Source organism: Acomys russatus, chromosome 23 (assembly GCF_903995435.1).
Source record: "Acomys russatus chromosome 23, mAcoRus1.1, whole genome shotgun sequence".
Taxonomy (NCBI): Eukaryota; Metazoa; Chordata; class Mammalia; order Rodentia; family Muridae; genus Acomys; species Acomys russatus.
Genome location: NC_067159.1, coordinates 47,581,825 through 47,607,637, shown reverse-complemented (window position 1 = coordinate 47,607,637; position 25,813 = coordinate 47,581,825). Strand labels below are relative to the sequence as shown.

Here is a 25,813-nt window from a genome sequence, read left to right as displayed (position 1 = left end):
CTAATGAAAGGCATTTACAGTTACAGAACGAAATCATCTTACTGAAATATCACTCCAGAACTTAGCAACATCGTGTTGATTGGCTTGTAGAAATTCTGTGAACCACTTGATGGAACGCTTGCTGCCTTTGTCTTCGGTTTCATTGCGTTCAAACCGTTCATTATGTTTGTTCACGGAGTAGTTGGTCAGATGCATATATAACTGGGTCTATCAGGAGGAAGGACAAAGCGTTATCACTTGGGAGAGCCACAACCCCATGGTTTCACAAGGAAGAGAGCCTCAAAGACTTGATAAAGCTGAAAAGTTCTTAAGCTCAGGGATGACCAGCAGCGAGGGAAAGGGCATGTGCTAGAAGCCATGGACTGATAAAAGGAAACCGAAACCCCAGGGCTGAGAGTGAGCTGCAGAATTGTGGTCAGTGGAGGCCCACTCAACTGTTGAGGAGTACTGCCAAAACTAGACATGACTGCTGCAGACACTGCATGCTCTGTCCACAGGAAAGATAAATTAAACTAGAGTGAGCTTCCTCCCTGTGCTATTGTTAATGTAGGGTTGGAAGGTGCTATGCATGCTATGCGGTGAGAAATGACCAGGGCGCATGTGCCTGCGGTTGCAAGAGTGAGGAGACAGTAACAGGGATAATCAAGCACATCCTCACTGGACTCAAGGTCCATTAGACAGTAGGGAATCTATGTCTGGTTGGGCAAGCCGGGTCAAACTGCACTCAAAATAAGGACATTTATGCCCATAGGTTAGTGCGGCTGCCAGTTCTGATCAGGGGAGCTTCTTTACGCAGTTGGCTTAGTAACCACAGAGACTGACCACTAGCCAAAGATACGAGAGTGTGTGACAACTGGGTGTTCAGCCATATATAGAACGTCTACATTTCCCCCTCCAGAGCTTAGTGGACATCATGGACAAGGACGAAAGGAAGAATGTAAAAGCTGGCCGAAGGGGTAGAATGTTGTAGGCTGCTATTTTTCTGGACACGGAAAGGCCACTGCACCTATGGATTCTCAAAACCTGTAACTATGTGAACAAAATACTGAAGAATAGAAGAGTCGGTGTGCATTCATGGAGGTCCCACCCCTATCACTAAGGGACTGGTAGGAAGTAAATGATTGCAGATGGGAGAGAGAGACATTTTCTTCAGTGGTGTAGACACTAGTAAAGTGTCGATGCTCTGCAAATAAGCCTTTCCCCGTGGCTCTGTGAGGAACCCAGTGAACCAACTAAAAAATAAAAAGACATGCAAGTACAAAATGCCACTTTTCGCTTAATAGAACTATAAATATTAGTACTACCAAGTGACTTTACTAATTATTTATGATATCTACAAAGTACCAGTGAATGACAACATAGCCAGAAAGTAAAATGTGGCCCTAGACTTCGCTGAGTCAAACCACTCCAAGTCCTTCCTTGGCCCACTGTTCCCAGTGCTGGACCCCATACGTGGTTCATTTCAATCTATTCGAGGAAGGAATTCTCTAGGAAACATTCTGCGTCTCTGAAGAACAATTTTAAAAATGGAAACATAAGAAAACAGGGAACCTGAGACAGAGGACCACAGACACATCTGTCCCCACACCTGACACTGACCGAGAGGGCACCTGGACTCACTGGTAGGCAGTGCACTGGTGTCAACAGGCAGCCACCATATATTTGATAATGCTGTACAGGGGTCTTAGTGAAAAGTGTGAGACAGATCTGGCTCCATTTGTGACATTTCTGTTTTAGCCTGTTTGTGTTATTTTGCTGTTTTAGATGGAGGGTGTTTGTTTGTTTGTTTGTAACAGGGTCTCACTGAATAACCTGGGACTCACTGTAGCCCATGCTGGCCTAAGACTCACAAATATCCTGCCTCATTCTCAGAATGTACCCCACACCAAACTCTTTTGTTTGTTGGTAGTATTTTCTTTAAGCTATCTTAAAAATAATCCAACATTTAAGGCTTCTTTTAACTCTCAGTAAACATCTAATGTTTCCTCGTCGATTTAGCATACACATTAATATAGTCTATCTTTAATTCCCACCCTTTTCCTAATCCTGCTCCACAAGATTGCTTTAAATAAAAATGTTGCATCACAATGAACACACACACACACAAATACATACCTACACAGAGGCGCGCGCACACACAGAGAGAGAGAGAGAGAGAGAGAGAGAGAGAGAGAGAGAGAGAGAGAGAGACAGACAGACAGACAGACAGACAGACATGACCGTTATTTTAGCTCTTGTTAACCATTTCATCTTTACTTCAATAGCATAGGTCAGTATATTAAATAAAATCTTTGAGGATAATAAGCAGAGACGATCGTTCCAGCTACTTGTTTCTTAATTTGTATGCCTATCGCTACTGAGTATCTGACTTTTCTTTTTTCCTTTTCCTCACTTTCTAAAATTTGTTCATTCACTTTACATCCTGTTTGTAGTCCCATCCCTCCTCTCTTCCCAGTCCCACCCTTCCTTTCTCTCCTCTTTTCCCCTTTCTCTATTCCTCAGAGAAGGGGAGCCCCCACTTCCCATCCACCCCAGCTCATCAAGTTGCTTCAGGACTGAGCATGTCCTCTTCCCCTGTGGCCTGGCAAGGCAGTCCTACCTGGGGAAGTGATCAAAAAGCAGGCAGCAGAGTCTACAAGGAGACCAACAGAGCCAACTAACTAAGACTCAGAGGGCCTTGCTGAGACTGAAGCACCAACCAAGATCCATGCATGGACTGGACTCAGGCCCCCAACACAGATGTAGCAGATGGGCAGCTCAGACTTCATGTGGGTCCTCTAATAATGGGAAACTCTGTCTTTTTATTTATTATGCAATATTTAAGGAGAAAGGAAAGAAAAAAAGGCAGGAAGGATCCCAGAAAAGTCTGCAGGTGATAAACTGTGTAGCTATTCCCAACACTGCATGTTATCACATAGGCTCAATGAGGTGGATTGGAACATATGAAACTTCTCAAGTATGTATCAGTCATGGCAGAGTATATGTTGACATGTGTCTGTAATGTCAGCATTTAGAAGATAGAGACAGGAGAATCAGTAGCTTAAATTCATCTCTCACTACATAGTAAGTCTAGGTCAGCCAAGGCTACAAGAGACCTTGTCTCAAAAAAGCAAAGCAAAACAAAACAAAAACTTGAGTGCTGTATTTCAACATTTCAAATTCTGTCATCATTACATTCACTGATGCTCATAAATTCATTAATAACTATGATTAAATTTACAATATCATCTCCTGTGGAAATACAAGATCTATTAAAAACGTACATTCACTATCTTAAAATTTAGGAATTGGAGTAAAACAAAGACAAAACAACGAAACCATGCAGCAGCATGACATCTCAAAACCAGCAAAGAAACTTTTTTTTACTTTATTTTATCTTTTAAAAATAATCTTTTTACATAATTGTACAATAAGTTCACATAAAATTCTGAGGGTTTTCCCCACACAACCCCTTGTGTATTTAATAATGAAATCATAGAGATGAGTGATGGATTCTGGCAATTATAGAGCTTACCTTTTCTGCCTATGTAGGAACCAAAGCCAGGAACTTACATGTCCAAAAGGAACTATCAAAATGAGACCAAGAGGCCCCCCCTCTCCTCCCCAGCTCGTTATGATCCTCTAACCTAGGGGACTCACCATGTACACACAGCTTCGTAGTTCGGAATAGGACCCCCAAAGCCTTATCCTGTCCAATGTCAGTAGAAGCCATCACTTTGCACAAATATGACCCACTCTTACCCATTCCAATCATACAAATTATAACTACAAGCTGACACACCCCAAGTCAAGCTCATAACTCAGATGGTTCTTCCATGAATAACCAGATCCTTAGGGAACAGATCCAGGTGAAGGTCAAGGCAAAATACATTAATTTTCCACAAAACCTTCAAGAGCTCTTTAAGTCGCTTGCCATGGAAATACAGTGCCTCCTCCCAACTGTACAGGCCAAACACCCTGAGGTTTCTTTGGCTTCCCTTGTTCCACAAACCCAGCCCATCACCATATTATAACAATGCTCTCTATGCCACCTTAAGTAGACCTCAAATCCATGCCCTGATTTCACAGTTACCTCTCATCTCACATGCCCAGACTGAAATCTTCTCTGGTTTCCCATCCATCAAGTCTCTCTTTTGCCCCTTGCACACACGGTTCCCTCCTCAATCCCCACCCTGGGGCCACGTGGGCTTAAGACCCCAAATGCTATTCTTCCCTTCAGAGTATCATCCTGAGGTGAATCCCCACGTCCTATCAAGAAAGTCCTTTACAACATTTGGAAAGGTCTGGGTTGGAAAGGCCTGGTTTCTGGGACCCTCTGTGCTCATCTTGGAACAGACACATCCCCTTTCTGAACTTGTCTGCTTCCTACAGACTTTCCCTGTTCTTTTCCCCCTGATCCTCTCTTTTGTGTGGTGCTCCACCCAATCCTGAACCTGGCTCGCTCATTCCTTGGATTTCATTTCTTATGTTAGACTCCATTTGGAAAGATGGCCCACTGTGCTCTGCCATAGCTCCCCTCAGGCTCACAGTCCCACACTGAAGCTGGCCATCGGGTATTCCAATTGCAATCTTTATTTCCTACCTCTCCAATAGACTGTTGTTTCTATGAAGTCACACATGGCATTTATGTTTCTTCAAAAGCAGAACAGGTCTAGGGAATGTAGTACACTTCAAACATGACTTGGGCAAAGTTAGAAACAAACTTTATGACCATAAATAAAACATTTCTTTGTTATAATGTTATACCTTATAGTTTTATATTCCCCTCATTTTTTCCTTCCTAGGCATGTAAAAACAATTAGTATACTAATGGTAGCAACTTTGAGAGTTAGCCACTATTTAACTTTGAAATGGTCAGTCTTGCTGGAAGTGTATGCAAATGTTGAAAAAAAATATTACTGGGCCTTTGAAATGCTAAAAAACGCTAGCTGTAGTCAGTACATTCAAGATATAAGTCAGTATCATTCAATATGAATGATAAATTACAATGACATATATAAGTAATAAATTACCATTTATTATCTTCATGGTAAATTATAGTTGCATCTTCCATGAATATTAATTGCTGTACAAGAAAATCTTAATGGAAAATACTTATTAGCTGGTTCATTTAATAGGTCTCTCAATGCATTTTTTCCTTAACTTCATCTGTGGTCAATGCAAATTTAGAACCCTACCCCCCCCCACCCTTTACCACTACAAAATAACCCTAATGCTGATAGCTGTTGCTCTTATCTACACACTTTCTTCCATGTCTGTACTACACCTCCCACATGGATGTCAGCTCCCCCAGGGGTTGCTGAGCTCCATGATCCCTGCATCTTTTCTGTTTCCTATACCACACTGACTAGTCAATTTGAAAGAGTAGTCACTGCATGGATATGAACACTCAGACACCAAACCAGAGTAATTATCCTTTCCTGATGAACTAACCATATGCTCTGTCTAGTTCTCACAAGGCTGTCCGTAAGTGGGAAGCAGTCTTATTTATGCATACAATTCTCTCATCTCCTCGGAGAAGGAACTTCGATTCATACGGTCCTTACACATAATAGATGATTTCAAGGCAGACATTGAACAAATGAGTGATAACTAAGTTCTCTGTTGTCACTTACCAAGTTGGACTCATTTGGTGGGATGTACTTCTCTGTCCCCATTCGCACAAGCCCATCATGGTAGAGAAATATCTTTAACGGATCACAGGATGTAACCAAAATATAAATCCGTAAATCAAACTTGTAGCCTTCCATTAGGAAAGGCTTTTCAATGTATTCTTGAACTATCAAATGATCCTGAGATGGAATTTTATCCCCATTTCTTATCAATGAAATCCTAAGTTTAAAGAAAACAAATAAAGATCATTTGACATGGAGGTTGAGATGCCAGGGTAAAAATGTCATCTATGTATTCAGGAAGAGAACAGTGCTACAGAAAAATTCCACATCCCTGTGCCTGCACAAGCGCAATGAGTGGGGTGGTGGCAGAAGCAGGTCTGTGGGTGCACATCCAGAGAATATTTTACAACAGAGGGAAGAAGAGCAGAGGGGAAAGGAAGGGAGGGGAAATCAGCAGCTAAATTCTATGTGACAGAGCATTTTGGCATTTTAACTAATTCTGCTTCATCAATCAATCCCAGTTCATCAGTGGTTCTAGCGGCAACCTTGCTCTCAGCCCAAAGGCTGGTTCTAGAGTGAATCAAGTGGATCCAATTCCCGTATGTTTACTTTGGCCTGCCTCAGGCTCTCTAGAGGGACTTAGCTTGCTTTGATTTGCCTAACACAAAATATCTAAAATAGAAAAAAATGAATAAATAATTTAATGGGTGTGCGTGGAAAGAACTATTCACTCAGAAGAGTGAAGTCATGAAGAAAAAAATTAAGCTATATAAACCATAGCAAGCATTATATAGATAGATAAAATAAAGAGCAAAATGACGGAAGGAACCTCTCTCTAAATCTGTGGACTAAATCAAGCGTCAATAGATTGGCTTGAAAAGTCAGGCTCGAGAAATGTAGTTTAAAAAAATTGGTCTAACTACAATGTCATCTGAAAAAAAAAAGCTCCTTTAGATTTAAAGATACAAATGGTTGAAAGGAAAAATGATGGAAAATATGAGAACAAGCAGTAATCTGAAGTCATTACACTTGTATCTGGCAAAACAAAAATTGTCATGACAAACAAAAGACAAGATGAGACACTACATGATAAGCAAACACCTTGAAAATATAAACATTAAAAATAGGTCTTTGATGAACTACAAAATTTAACAAGCAAAAAGTGGTCAAAATGAAGGGGGAAATGGCTCAGCTATGGTAGTTGCAGTCTTCGGTAGGCCACCTTCAGCAACAGGACACTAGACAGTAGCCAGGAGGTGAATACAGTCAACAGGAAACAGAACACTCGCCATTCACTATTCTGCTACATCAAATAATCCCACGACCTTTCCATTACGTTTCCCCATTTTTTTTTTTGCATTGCTATCAAATATGTTACTAGTGCTAATAAACATACTTGTCAGTTCAGCACAAAAATTGAGAAACATCTACCAATCACCATCACTCCCCCAGTTTCATTTTCACTATCAGGTAACAGGAAGCTAACATGCTGCTAATCAACTCACACAGAACCCCCACTAACACCCTTCCTAACCTGTACATAACCAAGCATGCTTGAGCATAATGTGTGACTACGACAGTGTGCATCGTTTTAAATGGTTTCTTTTTTAAAAAATACCATTTCCAAGGATCTTTTGCACTATAGCGTTTTTAAAAATATTAAAGCGCATTTTGCTAAAAACAGCCTCAGCCAACATTCTCTTAAAAAGTGCACTACAGAAAACTAAACATAAGCAAGGCTAATAGAAAATGCTATGCTGTGCACTCTGTTCATGCATAAAGTATCTAGTTCTTTGGTGCACTAGCTTAAAATGTATCCTGTGCAGCCTCAATGCAGTTACCATGGCTACAAACAGAAAACACTTATTTATAAAGCAGCAATATATACATTTCTCCTCAAGCATTCGCATTATGACAAGACAACTCTTTCTATTTTGTTCTCCAAGCTAAGTTAGCTCTTCTATAGCAATTTATCTTATTTTCCAGTATTATTGAAATTATTATAAGCATGTATTGTGTTTATGAAGAAATAAGAAAATAAAACGGCCCTGTATGCTATTATTTCTCTAAAGTTTCACAGGCATTGATTTATTTCTAACTGGATTACTTAAGCCTGTTAGAAGATTTAGTCATAAAAATAGGGAATGCAGAAGCTTATTGTTTTTTTCAGTGTGTTATCCATCCATGAGTAATGTGTGCACATCTCTCTTATTTTTCAATGGTTTTATTTTCCAAGGGAAAAAAAATCAACCTACCCATGACCCATTGCACCATTAGCTGGTTTTATTATAAAAGTTTTCTGCTTCCGTTTTTTCTTCAATTCTTTCACATAGTTTTGGAATTGAGTATACTCAGAAGGGAAAATCCATGTTCGAGGAACAAATGTATAATCCAGAGGCCGAGACCTCATCATTCTGTAAATCAGAGGCAAGAGGAAACACAGATTCCATTCACACTTAATAAACCTTGTTTTTGTAAGATTTGTACTATGCAGACTTAAGTTCCTTTTTTTTTTTCATTTATTCCTTTATTTATTGCTTTAATCTGAAAATGTCTGTGTACTGGACAATCGCCCAAATGAGATATCGACAACATAAAGAGACAAGAATTTTCGACCTGCTACATACTGACTCATGTCCTAATACAATGAAAACTTATTTAATTTTATACTATGCTGGGCACTGGTGAAGCAAGGTGAACTGGCATGGCCTCTGCGTCCAGCGAATTTACAGACAGCCTCTGCTTACAAGACAATGTGGGAAGAGACTGAAGACTTAAAGGGCAGGCAAGTGTCAGTCACTACATCTCACAGATGTATCAGGAAGCACACTACTTACAGTGCCCTGATTCTTGGTGTTTCAGTCCCCAAGTCACTATAGACAGTGGTTCCCTTCTTCTTTCTATGCCACTGCTTTAGAGTTTAGCCACTTTTCTGAGACAACCACACGAAGTCTCTGAGTCCACAGAAGTTTTATTTGGACGAACCATCAATTTATGTGACTGGGCAGCCAGAGACATCCTTTGATAGCGTTGCCTTTGCTAGAATTACGCTGCCTATTGCAGTCCATAATTTGATGACAATGCTGAGTATAAGATGATTGTTTGGGAGGAAGTGAATGGAGACTGATGCTAAGGCCTGACGCATGTGAGGGAAGTGCTGCACCACGGAGCAGAACCCAGCGCTTTCCTTGTAGTTTTTATTTTTAAATGGGACTCATTAGTCTCCCACACAGGCCTTGAACTTGGAATTCTCCTGTCTCATCTTCCTAAGCAGCTGGGATTACAAGTTTATGCTACTAGGGCCTAGAAAAAAATGTTTTTTTTTTAATTGATTGAAAATATTAAGTGCTTTATACTTATTGGTCAATTCCCAATAAAATGGAAAATAACGGTTTTTAAATATTATTAAAGGTAGTGTTTTCTTCTTAAACTTTTAAAAACTAAATATATCCGTGTGTTTCGTCTGTGCACCATGTGTGTGCCTGGTGCCTAATAGCCTGCGTCCCATCCCCTGGAACTGGAGTGACAAACAGCTGTGAGCTGTCACAGAGGTGCTGGGACTCAAGCCTGGGTCCCTCTGGCAGAGCAGCCAATAATCCTAACAGCATTTTTCTGGGCCTTAAGAAAATATTTTCAAAAGAGACAACTTTCTTCTTCTAAATGTGTAGTGATCTCTTATAGATGAATATAGTCTGCAAATAAGGTTACTCAAAATTGAATCACAGCAGACAGAATGCACAAAGCAAAGCTAACATCTGAGCGAAGAATGCACAAAACATCAATAATTGGTGAAATAGCTAGATATCCTCATGGCTAACACATGTCAAGGACTTTCCCAAAGATATTCCTAGTGTTTGTGCTGTGTTGTGCGTGTTGTGTGTGCTGTGTGTGTTGTGTGCATGTGTGTGTGTGTATGGTAGGTGTGTGATATGTGTGTGTGGTGTGTGTATGTGATATGTGTGCAGTGTGTGTGTAGTATGTATGTATATGTGTGTTATGTGTGGTGTGTATATGTGTGTGTGTATAATATAGTGTGCAGTGTGTATATGTGATGTGTGCAGTGTGTGCTATGTATGTTGTATGTGTGTATATGTGTAGTGTGTGTGGTGTGTGTGTAGTGTGTATGTGTGTGTTTAAGTGATATTGAGCTGGGGTGATAAGTCAGCAGATAAGAGTGATCACTGAGCAAGCATGTGAACATGACTTCAAATGCCCAGAACCTAAGTAAATATTGAAGTGCACCAATGTACGCACTTAGAGCCTAGAATGATGGGGAAGTGGAGGCAGGAGGATCCCTGGGACTATCCACTAACATATCTCCAGGCTCAGTGAGAGAACTTATCTGTAGGAAATGAGGCAGACAGTGATAGAGCAGGACACACAACTTCCTGCTCTGGCCTCCAGGAGCATGCACCGACACACAGGAATATGTACACATTGTAGTGCACCTGTGTCCTCCTCTCCCTCCCTCCCCTCTCTCCCCCACCCTTTCTCCAGCTCGCTTTCATATGCATGTACACAAATATGACATTACCACTATGAGACAGGAAATAATATGATTTCCAACTGCATTTGCTCAATGTTTCTTATCTCAATTCAAAAGAGGAACAATAGTGACTGCTTTGATGTTTTGATTTTTTTTTTAAATAAAATTAGTGCTAGTGTTGTAGTTTTCATTTCAACACCTTTACGTGTGTTTATTATATTTAACAATTACATGAAATTTGGCTGAGTTAAGACTTTAATTAGAACAATAATCTTTAAAACTAACCATGTGGTACCTCTCATTTATAGATGTGAATACATATCTGATGTATCTCACAAATACTTAAAACTATTAGCTTTTTTGGTTTTTGCAGTATAAGATAGTATAAAATTACTGTATAAATAGATGTACAATTATAAATATCCACATGAATAATATCAATGTTTAATCTCTAGTTATAGAAAATGATATATGGAATTTTAATAGCCATTAAACACACATACAGCATATAACACAACAAATTACTTCTCATAAGGTTTAAAAAAAGCTGAACAAATGTCTATCATTTTTTTTCTATAGAGTCATCAAGTTGTAATAATAAAGGGATCCTGAGCTTCTGAGCACTAGTGGGTGCCCAGCTCCACTGTGAGCACTAGTGGGTGCCCAGCTCCACGGTGAGCACTAGTGAGTACCCAGCTCCATGGTGAGCACTAGTGGGTGCCCAGCTCCACGGTGAGCACTAGTGAGTACCCAGCTCCATGGTGAGCACTAGTGGGTGCCCAGCTCCACTGTGAGCTGTTTGTTTGACTTTGTGCAAGACAGCCAGTCATCTCTCTGGGCCTCAGTTACCTCCTGTGCACAGTTAAAGACCAGAACCAGGGAAGCATCAAGACCACTCTAGCTCTGAGTGTCTCTCCCATCTGACTAGCACTCAACTGAATACAACCACACACAAAAGAATACCACCATAGGCACAGTATAAGGTTGGCTCAGGCCTCCTCTATTACAAGAAAATGAAGATTACTTCGTCATATTTCTTGCTAAGAAATCCTTCCTACAGATCTCCCCCATTCCTGGAAAATGGTTGATTCTCTGAAAAATAAAAAGGCAAATATTAACATATATAGAATCAATCAATATACTATTTTATACTGTAACACGGTTAAATACATCCCTTGAGATTTATGTTCTAATAAATTGTAAATTATGAATATACAGGATTTAAAATTAAACCGTTAACATTGTGAAATTAAAGGATATAATAGAGAATAAAAAGGTAAAATTTGAAGAAATCTGGGAATGACCTTACAAAGATAGTAAGTTTCTAGTGTGCTGTGTTGGATACGTGACAATTCAATATCCAAACTGCTTTTGGAATACTAGACACAAACGCAGACAGTGATAACACGGGACTTAAGATATTTTCTCCATCTGGTCTACCATTCATCCTCTGATTCTAAGTTATAAGGAGGAGGAGGGGATGGTGAGGAGGGGCAGGAGAAGGGAGGAGGAGGGAAAGGGGAAAGAGAGAGCCGGGAGGCAAGTAGGAAGAGAGAGAGGAAAGGGTAGCAAATGTCAGTTGTTTCAGATTCCCTGAAGGCTTTTCTACCTGCTTTCCATTTCTTCTAAACATGTTTGCATTGCACTATAGACTTAAAGGTAGGAGTGCATTGAGCTGATGCTACAAGTCTCTGTATGTCAAGACACAGTCCATTCCATCTTAGAGTGTGTGTCACTCAAAGCATCATCCAAGACAGAATTTCTTCCTATTGATACTTCTTTAAAGAAAAAGGCTAAAGGTTTGGAAATGACTGCGTTTGGAAATGATGCAGGCTTCACGCAAAGAGTCATCACAACTGGCTAGCAACGAGACAGGCTTTCCAGGTAACTCAGGAGGGAAATAAAAGAAAACCTGAGGTGGAACTGGTGTGCCACCCCCACCCCCACCCCTGATAACTGCTGGTGACTGGTTCCCACCTGGTAGTTCTGCAGTTCAGTTATCTTCTCCTGCTGAACGGCAGCGTCACACCAGATAAGGTTGCTCGTCTCATCTTCATCTGGAGTTTTCATAAATCCCATCTCATCGATTACTAAACGAACTGAAAGGAAATGATTAAATTAAGCCAGAGCTAAAACACTGTGAAGACACTCATAGTGGAAATGTGTGTGCCTGCATCCACAGCGTTCTAGCTATAGAGTGTCCACTCCTTACAGGTTAAGCTCATTATTAGTGGCGGCATTTTACCTAGCACCAGATTATTCACAACAGCTGAGAACTAAATTAGGTTGCACAAAAGCCTTAGTTATAATGCTGTCCGATTTACCGAAAACACAGCACTTGCAGACGGCTTAGAAAGTGACTTTGGCACAGTGAAAACACAGACACTGAGGTAACTACACAGGGGCGGTCACCCCCGCCCCATGGCTCTTCCATGACCCGGAACTAAGTATAAAATTGGAAAGGTAAAAATATCCTTGACCATCAGATCTCCTGTGCACCTTCTGCCTTTGCAGTTGAAGTTACTTTTAGCACATAACCAAGTCGGCTCTGTTTACTCAGAGGATGGAGCAGTGAAACCGAGTTCACAGGGGCGACTCCTCAGGGACAGGCGCTCTACTGCTCCCAATCCTGTGATCCCACTGGGAAAAAAAATCCCTTCAGGGTGTCCTTTTAAGCACAGACTACAGTCATCCTCTTTAATCTAGATGTTACAGTTAATATATTGGCATTTTTTCTTTCACTAAATTTTGAGTTTAAAACCAAGATGAGCATATAGTCGGGGTAACCTTTGTGTTCCAGTGAACTCTGAGTCCTAAAAGAAGACCTATCTACGTGGCAAGGCCTCCACACTCTGTTTTCGACTGTTTTCTTTATACCATGCTCCACTAAAATAGGAGAACTGGTGTGAATTGTCTGGCTGACGTATCTCCGGTGTGAAACTGATACCCAGGCACAAGTGGTCCCAAACCTTAGGGTCCCTTGGCAATTTGCTGGGGGAAGAACTGACTTTCTTTGCATCGATGCTTGGACTATGGGGACACGTGAAGAGGGGACACGTGAAGAGGCCCCGAGGTCAGGGAGCTGCTTTGTCAGAGCAGTGGGATGAAGCTTGGTGTTTCCCTGAGATCTTGCGTCGTGGAGTGCACACACAGGAGCCGAGGAAAGGACCACTCTCCACTGTCATGAGAAACGGAGACACACCTTCTGAGCTTCCGCCATAACTGGTGAGACCCTGATAATAAGACAAGGCGAGCTCCTGGCCGTGCTGGGGGCAGCTCAGCTGGCTACTTAAGTCCGGGATCTTCGCGTGTGTGCACACACCAGTGAGGCTGGACACTTTCAGATGACATAAGAATGGTTGAAAAGATATACTCTGTGTCCACAAATCTTTATAAAATCAGGCAGATATTAACCTTCTTTATGATGTACTTCAAAGCCTCAGATAGCTGATTATTTTGAACATTACAGAAAAATCCGACGTTGGATATCGGAGCTACACGTTTTCTCAGCTAAGCTAATTGAATGCAAGTTTTCTGTTTGAAATGAAAATTTAGACATCAATTAGCACCTTTTAAAGGCAGATCAACCTCCAGTGCACAGGAAAAGAATTCTTCTAACCTGTCAGAAATTTTATAGAAGCAATTTAAAAATTCCATTACATAAAGATAGCTGTCTCTCCAGAACTCTACACTGTGTTAAACGCCACCCACAACTACAAATGTGTGGGATTCTGAAGAAACTCACCAATTTCAAACTTTGTCCCAGAAACATTCGCAGTGATCACTCCCTTCTTTTTCTTTTTTCTGACTTTCCTTTTCATTGCGCATTGATACGGCAACTCTGTACTCAGATCCAAGGGGGAGGACCCCGGAAGAACTTTTAAAAGAAAGATTAAACAGTTGTCACTAAAATAAAAACATTGTGACCTGAAACAGACGTGCTGCCCCCGCCCCCCCAGCAAGGTAAAGCTATGAACAGTGACACTTTCAAGGCTCAAATATATATTCTAAACACACTGATAGCCTGAAGTATGGTTCAGCCAATCCACTTACCCCCTTCTTGAGGCAGAGATGGCATGGTCACCTATGCCAAGCAAGCAAGACGTGTGTGTACAGTACCAAGTTCTCAGTAAGTCTGGGAGTCCTGTGATCATCTAAGTAGGATATGTCCCCAAATCACAGGAAGATCCTATCATATTATCTGGGTCAAAGTCTCAGATTTCACAACACAAGTTTGAGGTTGGGAAGCTACCTGGAGAGGTTTAAAAAAAAAGTTATTTAAAACACAGCTTCATAGTATTTCTCACGCCACTACCATGTTTGTGAGACAGCACATAGTAACAAAAGTCAATATATTCCATCAAAACAGTTGTGTGGATCTATTACTAACCCATGTGCAAAATGACAAATTGTGGCCTTCTAGCCTGAAAAGTGTGTAGTCTAAATAGAGAGACTTGTTTTTGTTTTAAATCATAGATCATTTACATATACAAATGACGCACAGTAATAAAAACAATATGTAAAATCCACTGAACATTGAGAATCTGGAGATTTATAATATACTGCTTTTTATCAAGCCTGAGTAGGAGAAGACTTTCATCCTCATGTTAAAGAAAAGATAACTAAGTTCAAAAAGGGCAAATAAATTTGTCTCTTTACAAAGAAAGAGGTGAAGTGGAGACTGAAATGAAATGTATCAAAGCCAGAGTCCCTGACCCAGAAGCCCATACAATCTTTAATCCAGTGCTGCACCTGTTACTGGGATGATGCTTTTAACATGAAGCCATGATAGTAGGGGCCTGTAGAGAGGAATGGCTTCATGAAGCAGACTGAGCCATGTCCTAAGATAGAGGAACAAAATTGAATGGCCCAAAATAGGGTCATTACAAAAAAAAAAAAAATCTTACTTAAGCACTTAGAGGGACACACTCTTTAAGAGTTTATTCTCTTAAGGAATAAACTATCCTGATTCAGCCACATCCCAACAGCACCCTCGGTATGATCTGGGGACATCTGCAGTGTTGGCTGTGCAGTATCTACAGTGTCCATGCGGTGCACTGTCTACAATCCAGGGTCTGCGGTGCAGTGTCAGCAGTGCGACATCTAGGGGGCAGTGTCAGCGGTGCAGTGTCTGTGGTGCAGTGTCAGCAGCGCAGGGTCAGTGGTGCACTGTCTGTGGTACAGTGTCTGCGATCCAGGGTCTGCGGTGCACTGTTTGTGGTGCAGTGTCTGCGGTGCACTGTTTGTGGTGCAGTGTCTGCGATCCAGGGTCTGCGGTGTACTGTTTGTGGTGCAGTGTCTGCGGTGCACTGTTTGTGGTGCAGTGTCTGTGATCCAGGGTCTGCGGTGTACTGTTTGTGGTGCAGTGTCTGCGGTGCACTGTTTGTGGTGCAGTGTCTGCGATCCAGGGTCAGTGGTGCACTGTCTGTGGTACAGTGTCTGCGATCCAGGGTCTGCGGTGCACTGTTTGTGGTGCAGTGTCTGCGATCCAGGGTCTGCAGTGCACTGTTTGTGGTACAGTGTCTGCGATCCAGGGTCTGCGGTGCACTGTTTGTGGTGCAGTGTCTGCGGTGCACTGTTTGTGGTGCAGTGTCTGCGATCCAGGGTCTGCGGTGTACTGTTTGTGGTGCAGTGTCTGCGGTGCACTGTTTGTGGTGCAGTGTCTGCGATCCAGGGTCTGCGGTGCACTGTTTGTGGTGCAGTGTCTGCGATCTAGGGTCTGCAGTGCAGTGTCAGCAGTATAGCATCAGCGTTGCAGCGTCAGGAGTGCAGTGTCCTCAGTGCAGTATCCATAGTGCAGGGTCTACAGTGCAAGTGTATGCACCGAGTCTTGACTACAGTGACAAGTTCACACTCTCAACTCTCAGAGTTCTTTCATCTTTGGGCTCTCATAAAATGTCTCTAATCATAATGGAAAAGACATTAGACTATTATGCTAAACTAAGAGATGACACAAGAACTTTCACCACACTATCAGGGTTTTCAGAAACCCTGTGACATTAAAGTAGACTCATTCAGCCATCACCCCCGATACTGATTATTAACAATAAGACATCATTATAGGACACTCACAGCTTTGTTTATTCTCAGGTATCATTTTTAATACAAATCAGTCTCCAGTATGATTATGTATATATACATATACATATACATATACATATATATATAAACTTATTCTTTGTTAGAGACCTACAATGGATAGGCAATGTGATACACATTTAAAGCAAGTAATGTTAGCAAGCTTTGAATGTCAGTTCGTTTTCCCACAACATCTGGGTATAGAAGCTATGGCTCCAAGTTAAAAACCAAGAGCTTTGATTTGGTTCTGCTTAGGTGGATATCTCATCCATCCAGCTCCACTATTTTTAGCCATCACACTAACAGCACATGGACTTATAAGGAGCTTGCAAGGCTAATTTGGTACTCAGTAAGACAGGCTGTCTTCTGGAAATTCACAAACTTCGAACCAAACAGGGAACTCACAGTAAACATCTCTGAACTGATCTCCCAGCATCCAGTTCCACACTGGAAGTGGACCAGGTCACTGTGCAAGGGAAGGAAGGAATGGCCACAGGTTCAGTTCGGTTCTGTTCAGAAGCTCTCGGATACTTCAGGGAGTAGATTGAGTTTGGGGTTTCGTGACTGACACCTGTCACTGGAGTAAACAAAGGCCCCATTTACAGTGACACCTCACCACCCCATTAGAAGGAGGTGACAAGTCAGGAAGAGTTTGAACACAATGCTTTTGGGAGTCCTAAAACAGCCCTGTTAATTTCTGAATGTAAGTTATTAAAAAAAAAAACAAAAACAAAAAAAACCCACAACAACTTAATTTATAGTACAGAATAAACATGTTTCTCCCAGTCACACAGGAACAGGAATTTCAAGTGTCTAAAATGATCCTAGGCACACATAGGCTCTGCTCCACCCCATTCGTGAGTTAGTGGGTGTACCCAGTAAACACTGAGGTGGTCTTGGCTGTATCCTCCCCATTCTAATTAATTCACTGTATTTCAGGCAAGGAACTTGAGAAAACACGCTTATAACACCATGCAGCTAAGCTACTGAGGTCTGCTCACCCTATGCTGGAGGTATGTTTTATTTGCCTGGGTAATACTTAAAGCCAGTGGGTTCTCACCAAAAGCCCAAAACAAGCCAAAGCACCTAAGTCTGAGAGCTCCTCCTAGCTCTTCTTGTCGACCCCCCACCAATCACTTAAAATCTAGGCGAATGACCACATTGGCCTTTGATCACATGTGAGTCATTTCTCCCTCTGCTGACCTACCTTGGACACCTTTATTTGTATCCCATCAAAACCACCCATGTAGGTGAGTTCCCCCAAAGAAAGGGTTTCTTTAGTCTTCCTTGCTGAGTCTTTCTCAGAACTAGAACCTGGAAATGTTCAGGAGACACCGGTTACTAAGTGGATGGGCTGGAGGCGGTGAATACATCACAAAGGTTTCTCTCATGCACAGAGCTTCGTGTCATGTGGGGGTCCCCTTTGCCTTTCTCTCTTATGCCATGTGAGAACACAGCAACAAGATGCTACCTCGAAAGCATAGAGTGCATCACATCCCTCAGTCCACAATTGTGTATGCTATTATGTCAACACTCTGAGAAATAGGTTTTTACTACCCACACATGATCCAATGTTTGGTATTTTGTCATAGAAACACATATTGACTAATACAATTAGTTTTTAAAAACTGACTTTGCAATCGTTTTAAGAGTAAATAGGGCCATGGAATTGTGAGAAGCAAATTCCTATCATTTACATCACACAATTCTCATATTTAAATTAAAATATATGACAGTTTATATAATACAGCATTACCAGGTTAAGCCCCCAGAACACTGTATTCAGTGCATACAGAGCCTGCTGGTCTACTGTGGCTGGGAGAAAGGTAGGAGTCAATTTTACCTATTTTTTATTATGTTTCTTTTTAACGTATACATTTATATTATTACACATGAATAAAATAAACTACATACAGCAGGAAGAACCACAAGACAGTCAGGAACTACATAAATGTTGCATTCATAATGATTTGGCTATTTCTACTTGGCAAACTTGAAGTAAACATCTTTCCTATCTTGTTAGGTCTAAATTTCTGAATGAAGATCAATATCTATCACATCTTATCTCTTTTAACTTAAAACATCTATCTTGATTTAAAAACATCTTAACCCCTAACCTACTAAGCTTAATTGAAAGACTAAAGTATCTGATCTTCAACCTCATCAGAGATTAGAGAAGGAATAAAACTTAAATACATGAGTGAACCAGAAGTGCAGATTAGCAGCTTCTAAAATGAAAAAATGAGCAAGACAGTCACCCAACACTCTCTATAACATTGGAGCATCATCTTCAGCCTTCTGGCACAGTATATCTGACAGACATATATGCGAGGCAGGAACTATTGAGGACTTGTTTACCCTGCTTGGAAGAGTTCAGCCATCTATTCTGCCTGCATCTAAATTTCCCTTATTAGGCAGAATTCTGTCTGTGGCAGAAACGAGGGCATTTTGCCCAGTGCCTGGTTTGACACATTTGAAGCCAACTCCATAAGGAGATTCTTTGATGCTCATCATCTTCTTTGAGGTCAGTTGGGTGTTGTCAGGAGTTAACTTGTTTTGTTGTCAAAGAATCTTTAGAATAATAAAAAAAAATCTTTAAATGCCATATTCTGTAGGTCCTGAGGCTTTTGAAGACCTTATTTAACTATTTTACCTTATGTATCTATAGAATCATAGCTATCTATTAGACCTAGAATATATATTCTTGTAATAAAATTAGAGTAATTTTTGACACGACCATGAATCCATCAATATACAAAATTCAATATCATCGAATTAAAAAATAACCTTATTTGTGAGTAACAATTTGGGCCTTGAGATGAGGAGTAGATCAATAATCTACCTTTTGTTCTATCCTCCCTCTATATTTCTATATCCCTTTTCTTTCTTTTCAGCTCCTACCTCCTTACCTACAAAAGAAAGATAAAGGAAAAGAGATGTCCGAGTCAAACCTAGTTTTCTCTCTGTAAAAGTCCAACAACAATTTATAACCAACTCCTAATGAAAATAAGCATCTGTAGACCAAGAGAGTAAACAGATGTTAGCCACTTTAATTCAGGTTAACCACATTACAATACAGAGACTGCTGTGCCAACCAAGGTCCATAGGGGATGTGGACCTAGATCTCCTGCTCAGATGTAGTTGATAGGCAGCACAGTCTCCCTGTGGGTCCCACAATATGGGGAGTAGGGACTACTTCTGACATAGATTTGGGCCTCCTAATGTTGTTCACTTCCACCCTGGTGGGGTGGCCTTGTCAGGCCACAAAGGAAGAGGTTACAGGTAGTACAGAGAACACTAGATAAACTGAGGTTAAATGTTAGGGGAGGAGAGCTCCCCTCCCCTTTCTAAGCATTAGGGTAGGGAGGGAAAGGGGATGAGGGAGGGGATGGGATCTGGAGGGGATGAGAGAGCGGGATTCAATCAGGATGTAAAGAATTAAAACTGCAGGACAAGCAGGTAACTAACAGTGCTAATCCCACTACCTGGGAGTAGCTCTGAGACTGGCTGAGATACGAAGGTCTATGCATAGACAAGGCTTCATGTTGGTCACAGATTCTCTGTGACTTATAATTAGAGGCCATTCTTAGTATAGCATGAAGGAAGATTTGCAGATGTCTTACTTCTGCAGGCTCATACAATGAGCAGAGAACCAGCCTTAATTGCTCTGTGCATCCTGCACATCTCACACCATCACAATGTCAGAACTGTATAATGCTTGTGAGAAATTGTGTTTTCATAACAAAAGAACTGGACGCTGACCCTGGATCAGACCTGACAGGATTCATTCCTCTCAGCATGCTGGACACTGACATCCTGCACCCTCCATGTTCCAGCCCCAGGCACCTTAGTTGCTGTCACCCATCAGAACAGGACAGCTTCCAGGACAGCATTGTAGAAAGCTTCTGATCCCAAATGGTCCAGCACTTCAGATTGTCCCAGGGCTCCTAATAAGCCTAGAATTTCGCAACATTTGGAAAATGGACCACAAATGCTATCCTTGCTTTACTTAACCATTTCCCTCATATTGGATGGCCCCTTCAAAGATATTATTCATCCTAAATCAGCTTAAAGAAACCTTAAGAGAACGATGTCCCATTTCCTCTAAGAGGTTTGGATAGGTTTCAATTTTACCTATTTTTATATTTTTGGTTGTGAGCCTAGCCATCTCTCCAGGCCTAATTTTACCTATTTTTAAAAAGTGAACTATGCATTTAAAATGTTTAATGCTGACTATGGCTGTTGCCTTGCTGTCTCCACCATGCTAGACTCTACCTTTCTGGAACCATAAGGCAAAATAAACCCTTTCTCCCTTGTGCTCCATAATAACAATGGAAAAGTACCTGATACAGGCTGGAAAGTGATTCTCGGAATATCTGCAGCCTCAACACAACCTGCACACCTCTCAGGAACAGATGTTCTCAAGCCAGTCACAGACCTAGAAAATCTGCAGTTTGGTGATAAGACCTCTAAAGTGGGCAGCCTTCTCCCATGTCTCTGATGCAGAATGAAGCCAGACTATAAGGCCAACGGTGGGAAGTAGCAGGTCATGCCATACTGGAGTCCATTTCCTTTAAATGGATCTTCTGAAACTCGGCCATATGGCTAACTTGGAAATCCCCTGGCTAAGCAATGAGTGGAGGAGACATCACTGGCCAAAAAAAAGTGCTTTAGTTCAGCAGCTAGGGAAAAATAATCCTATAAAGCTCTTCACTTGCTAAAGCTGAGTGAGCTGAAGTCAGCTAACCTAGGAAGGTTTCACACCTCTCGACCCCAAGCTAGCTACCACACTGACCAATGCGTTCATTTTCTGGATAACAAATGCACCAAAATCATTAAATATGAAGACCCACAGTGACTGTCAAGTTTAATAACACACATTACACTAGTGTTGGTCCAGAGGTAAGGGACCTTGATCTGAAAGGTCACAGAGGCTCAAATTGCTGAGGGCCGGGGGGATAAGTGTAGAGGAAGAAGAAACAGATCAGCATCAGAATGAGAGGATAAAAACACTGTGGCACACTCATGTTGTGAAATGCTATATACCAATGAAAAGAAATGAAATGGGTGGAGAATCATATAAAAAGGTCAAATTTTAGAAAACAGTCTCCCCAAAATGACACAAATCGTACACACACATACGTTGCTTAGAAACCGATGCATATGAGAAAAGGGTATTCAGAACATCATGGGAAAAATAATCAAGTCAGATACCCCTAAGAGGAAGGAGGACATGGCAGCCAGCACTCTTCTTTAGAGTGAGCACCTGTGCTCCCCCCCACACCGAAGACATGACAATTAACATCACCATGCGTTAACACACATTTATCATGGGCCAGCCCTTTGAAGCAATCAGTAGGAATGAAAATGCCCTAATGCATTCACTAGGTCCATGGTGTTTTCCCTGGAAGCACCATGCTGAAAATCACCCTTGAATCTCCCTTCAATGGCAATGCAGAGCCACTGGGGGGACTTCACATAGCCTACTCCAGCCGTGTAGTGGGGGCGGCAGAAACAGTGTGAGGAAGATATCTGAAAAGTTCATAAAAGGGAAAATGAGAGTTTGGCCATGGGCAGCATCTTACACACACACACACACACACACACACACACACAGAGAGAGAGAGAGAGAGAGAGAGAGAGAGAGACAGACAGACAGACAGACAGTCAGACAGACACAGACACAGAGAGACAGAGAGCGAGAGACAGAGAGAGACGAGAGAGGGAGAGAGAGAGAGAGAGAGAGATGAGAGAGGGAGGGAGAGAGAGGGAGGCTGCTAATGTAACACAGCAGTCAGACTTGATGATCAAAAAAGAAGTGGCCATCGCTCACAACTCTGAGATGCCTCGCTTAGAGAAGCAGGTAGGAGCTGGCTCCACGCATGAAAAGATCTGCAGAAAATGTGAATGAGGAAGGACCAGAAAATAAACAAACCTCAAGACTGAAGATAAGATACGAAACACCTCTAATTTTATATGGACGTGCCTTTAGTTAAACACGGGGCTGGAGACCGACTCAGTGGTTAAACCACCTGCTGCTCTTACAGAGGTCCCAGGCTGGGTTTCTAAAACCCACATAGCTGCTCCCAACCACTTGTAATTCCAGATTCAGGAGCATCCAATGCACACTTTTGGTCCCCGCAGGCACTGCACACATGTGATGTGCACACGTGCACGCAGGCAAAACACTTGTACCCATAAAATAAAAATATCTTAAAAAAAAACAAAAACAAAAAAAAAAAACAGAAGACCCATTCCCTAGCCCAACTGATCCTATTTCTATGTTTCTGCCAATAAGTGACACTATATCTCAGCATTCACAGCTGCATAGCTGGGGAACAATAGATGATGTCACCCTAACTGTTCTCCTAACAATGGCATATTGGCCTGCTTCATTGTATATTCCAATTCAGAAAGTTTGGAGAATCTACTTGCTTCCTAAACACAAGACCTTTTGTGCCCCATTCCCAGGCTGGCTATCCTCCTGAAAGCCAGAGCTGGCTATGTAGAATGTTATAGACCTGAAAGAGCCATTTGATCAGACACTTCTACAAAGCTGGTAGGAGCCAAGCGTGAGTAAACCAAAGAATCAAAGAACTATTTATTCATTCTGGGAGCAGCAGTAACATTGACTGTGGGCAGTAGCTGCTGCACTGGTTTACCATTATTTGCTTCAGATTTCCACGGCTTGCTCGGTGTCTGCTCAATGTTTACGACTAAATGGCACCACTCAAATGTAATATCCACAAAGGTCTGTGGCGCATCTCGTCCTTAGAATCTAGCCTAGTGTGATGTAAGAAACTGTAGGGACTGCTAACCCAGCACACAGTGAAGGCATCTTACCTTCTTACTATTTATATTTCCACTTCTTGACATAATAAAAAAGCACAGATCTCATTCAGTAAGTGCAGAATTGAATAAAGTTCAGATCAAGTGACAGAGTTATTAAAGAAGACAAAGTTATTTCATAAAGTATTAAATGCTTAAATGGAGTCAAAAGTCCCTTTGGACACGTTCTCCAAGAATATAATATTGTGCTCTAAGTAGCTCTCAAATCACCCCAAAGGCATGGCGGAGGGTATGGGGGGAGAAGTCTCACTTGCTCTCTAGGAATAACATATGACAGCAGTTAAGATGTGCATGCCTTTAATCCTAGCACTCGGGAGGCAGAGGCAGGCGGATCGCTGTGAGTTCGAGGCCAGCCTGGTCTGCAAAGTGAGTCCAGAATGGCCAAGGCTACACAGAGAAACCCTGTCTATCCATTTACAAGGGTCCATGGGCACACGCATGCAAAGGTGCATGCGTGCGCTCGCGCACACACGCACACACACACACACACACACACAAATCTAAGGCATCCTCCAAGTACCAGCCTTCACTTTGCTACGTAGAGTCATCTCTTGTTCTGAGATATGCGGGTGGATCCCAGCTCAGGAAGCTGCATCAGAAGTTGGAAGGGACACACTGAGGGAGGTGGAGAATATGTAAAACCGCCAGTTCTCTGTTCTCGACCAAAAGGTTCACAATAGATATCAAACTGTGCATCTGCATCGCTGGAGAACGGATGACATCACTGCAGGGTCATGTGATGCAAGTGTAGTTCTCAATATCCAAAACTTAACTTTTCAACATCGTTTATAAATCTGATGGTTCCTCTGACACCCCTTGGCTTGACAAAGTATGTCGTGACATTGCCAACCCTCAAAAAGTTATCACAAAATCCTTCTTAAATTCCCCTTTGAATTCCTCCTTTGATATTTATTTACTGCACATGCATTACCAATTTTATAGTATATGTTAGTTGGATGCTTGTTTTATTTTTTCTATCTGTGTTTATGAATTATTAAATATCATATATTAAATTCATTGTGACAATACATGCCTATAATCCAGGCACATGAGAGACTAAAGCAGGAGGGTACTGAGTTCAAGGCCAGCCTGGGTTGCACTCTAAGATCTTGGTTTTTATTTGCTTTGTTTTGTTTTGGTTTGGTTTTTGTTGTTGTTGTTGTTGTTTTTGTTTTTAGTTAGACTGCTAAGGAAGTGCCAACCAACACACAAAATTGGTGGAATTGAGAAGGATTTGTCTTATGCTTCCTCAGCATCCACAGTTTCCTGTTTCTGCTACCCAGTTTCTGCTGAAGATAGAGCATGGCTTAGTCTCTGCCATGTGCAGAAGAAAAAGATCCCCACTTCATCATAGTCCTTATGCAAGGCAGTTAGGATCCAGGAATTCAGTTTATTAGCACCAGGTGGATCTCTGTGAGTTCGAGGCCAGTCTGGTCTACAAAGCAAGTTCAGTACAGCCAGACTACAAAAGAAACCCTGTTTCAAAACACAAAACAAAAAAGTAAATAAATAAATAAATCTTATTACAACGACTCTCTTTAGCTCTGCAGCCTTTGCCATAGAAGCAGTCCTTTTATAGACACAGGGAGGAAAGGAGCTATTTTTGTCCTTCAAAATAAACAGGGATGGAATGCAGAACAGAACTGGAGCCCAAAGCCATCCAGGGTACAATAATATAGTCTCCATAGACACTCTCAAATCATGAGCATTTATTTTCCTCTCAAGCACTTCCTTTTCTCTAATCATAGACAGTCAATTGACACTGTAAAGTAATAGGTCACATACAGCATTGTACCACCAATCTGTTCAAAAATTCAAGTGCCCCTTTATGAGTTCTTTATATTTCATATTAAGCATTTTTATTGGTGTGCCTGCTAGTCTTATGTCAAAATGACACAAGCTATAATCAGAAGAGTGGAGGTAACCTTGGTTAAGAAAATGTGTCCATAGGATCAGGTTCTACACAAGCCAATAGAGCATTTCCTTTATTAGTGATTGATGCAGGAGGACTCAACCAATTGTGAATGGGGCTACCCTCAGGCTAGTCCGAGGTTCTATAAGAAAACAAGCTCAGCAAGCCCTTAGGAGCAAGCCAGTAAGCAGCACTATGCCATGACCTCTGCATCAGCTTCTGCTTCCAGATTCCTGTTCTGACTTCCTTCAATGATGGACTATGATGTGGAAGTGTTAGCCAAAGAGCCCCTTCCCTCCCCAAGCTGCTTTTGGTCATGGTGTTGCATTATGGCAATGGTAACCCTAACTAAGTGTTCACCAACATATTAGGTACTCTAGCAAGTGAAAAAATATGTCTTCTCTTTCACCGTGCCTACAAATAGTTTTATTTTGGAGACATTGTTTAGCTTGAAACATCTCAAAAATAAAATTTCAAAGCCCATGACAATCACTATTCATATCAACCCTAAGTGTGCTTAAGAATGCCAGTCAACTGGGACAGAGGGGAAGGCATCCTATTGGGACTCTAAATGAGAGACGCATGGGAGAACAGCAAAATAAAAGGATCCAGAGGGTCCTAGAAATCTACAAGTAGAACAATATGATAGGCAGATTTGGGCCCAGGGGTCCAGCTCAAACTAAGGCACCAGCCAAGGACAATACAGGAGGTAAACTTTAAACCCCTTCCCAGATCTAGCCAATGGTCAGAATATTCTCCACAGTTGAGTGGAGAGTGTGATACGACTTTCTCACGTACTCTGGTGCCTCACATTTGACCATGTCCCCTGGAGGGGGAGACCTGGTGGCACTCAGAGGAAGGACAGCAAGTAGC

The 25,813-nt window shown here is 41.6% G+C and overlaps 2 protein-coding genes across 2 annotated transcripts in view; both read right to left on the bottom strand.

The window, feature by feature from the left end:
• Window positions 1-25,813, bottom strand: part of LOC127206590 (tubulin polyglutamylase TTLL7-like) — a 150,869-nt gene that overhangs the window by 98,409 nt on the left and 26,647 nt on the right. The window contains 7 exon segments of the mRNA XM_051165908.1: window positions 43-207; window positions 5,616-5,832; window positions 7,871-8,029; window positions 11,126-11,193; window positions 12,079-12,200; window positions 13,847-13,978; window positions 14,155-14,353. Coding sequence (XP_051021865.1) covers window positions 43-207; window positions 5,616-5,832; window positions 7,871-8,029; window positions 11,126-11,193; window positions 12,079-12,200; window positions 13,847-13,978; window positions 14,155-14,179 — 888 coding nt within the window. The 5' untranslated portion in view covers window positions 14,180-14,353.
• Window positions 1-25,813, bottom strand: part of LOC127206589 (tubulin polyglutamylase TTLL7-like) — a 103,675-nt gene that overhangs the window by 51,215 nt on the left and 26,647 nt on the right. The window lies entirely within an intron of this gene.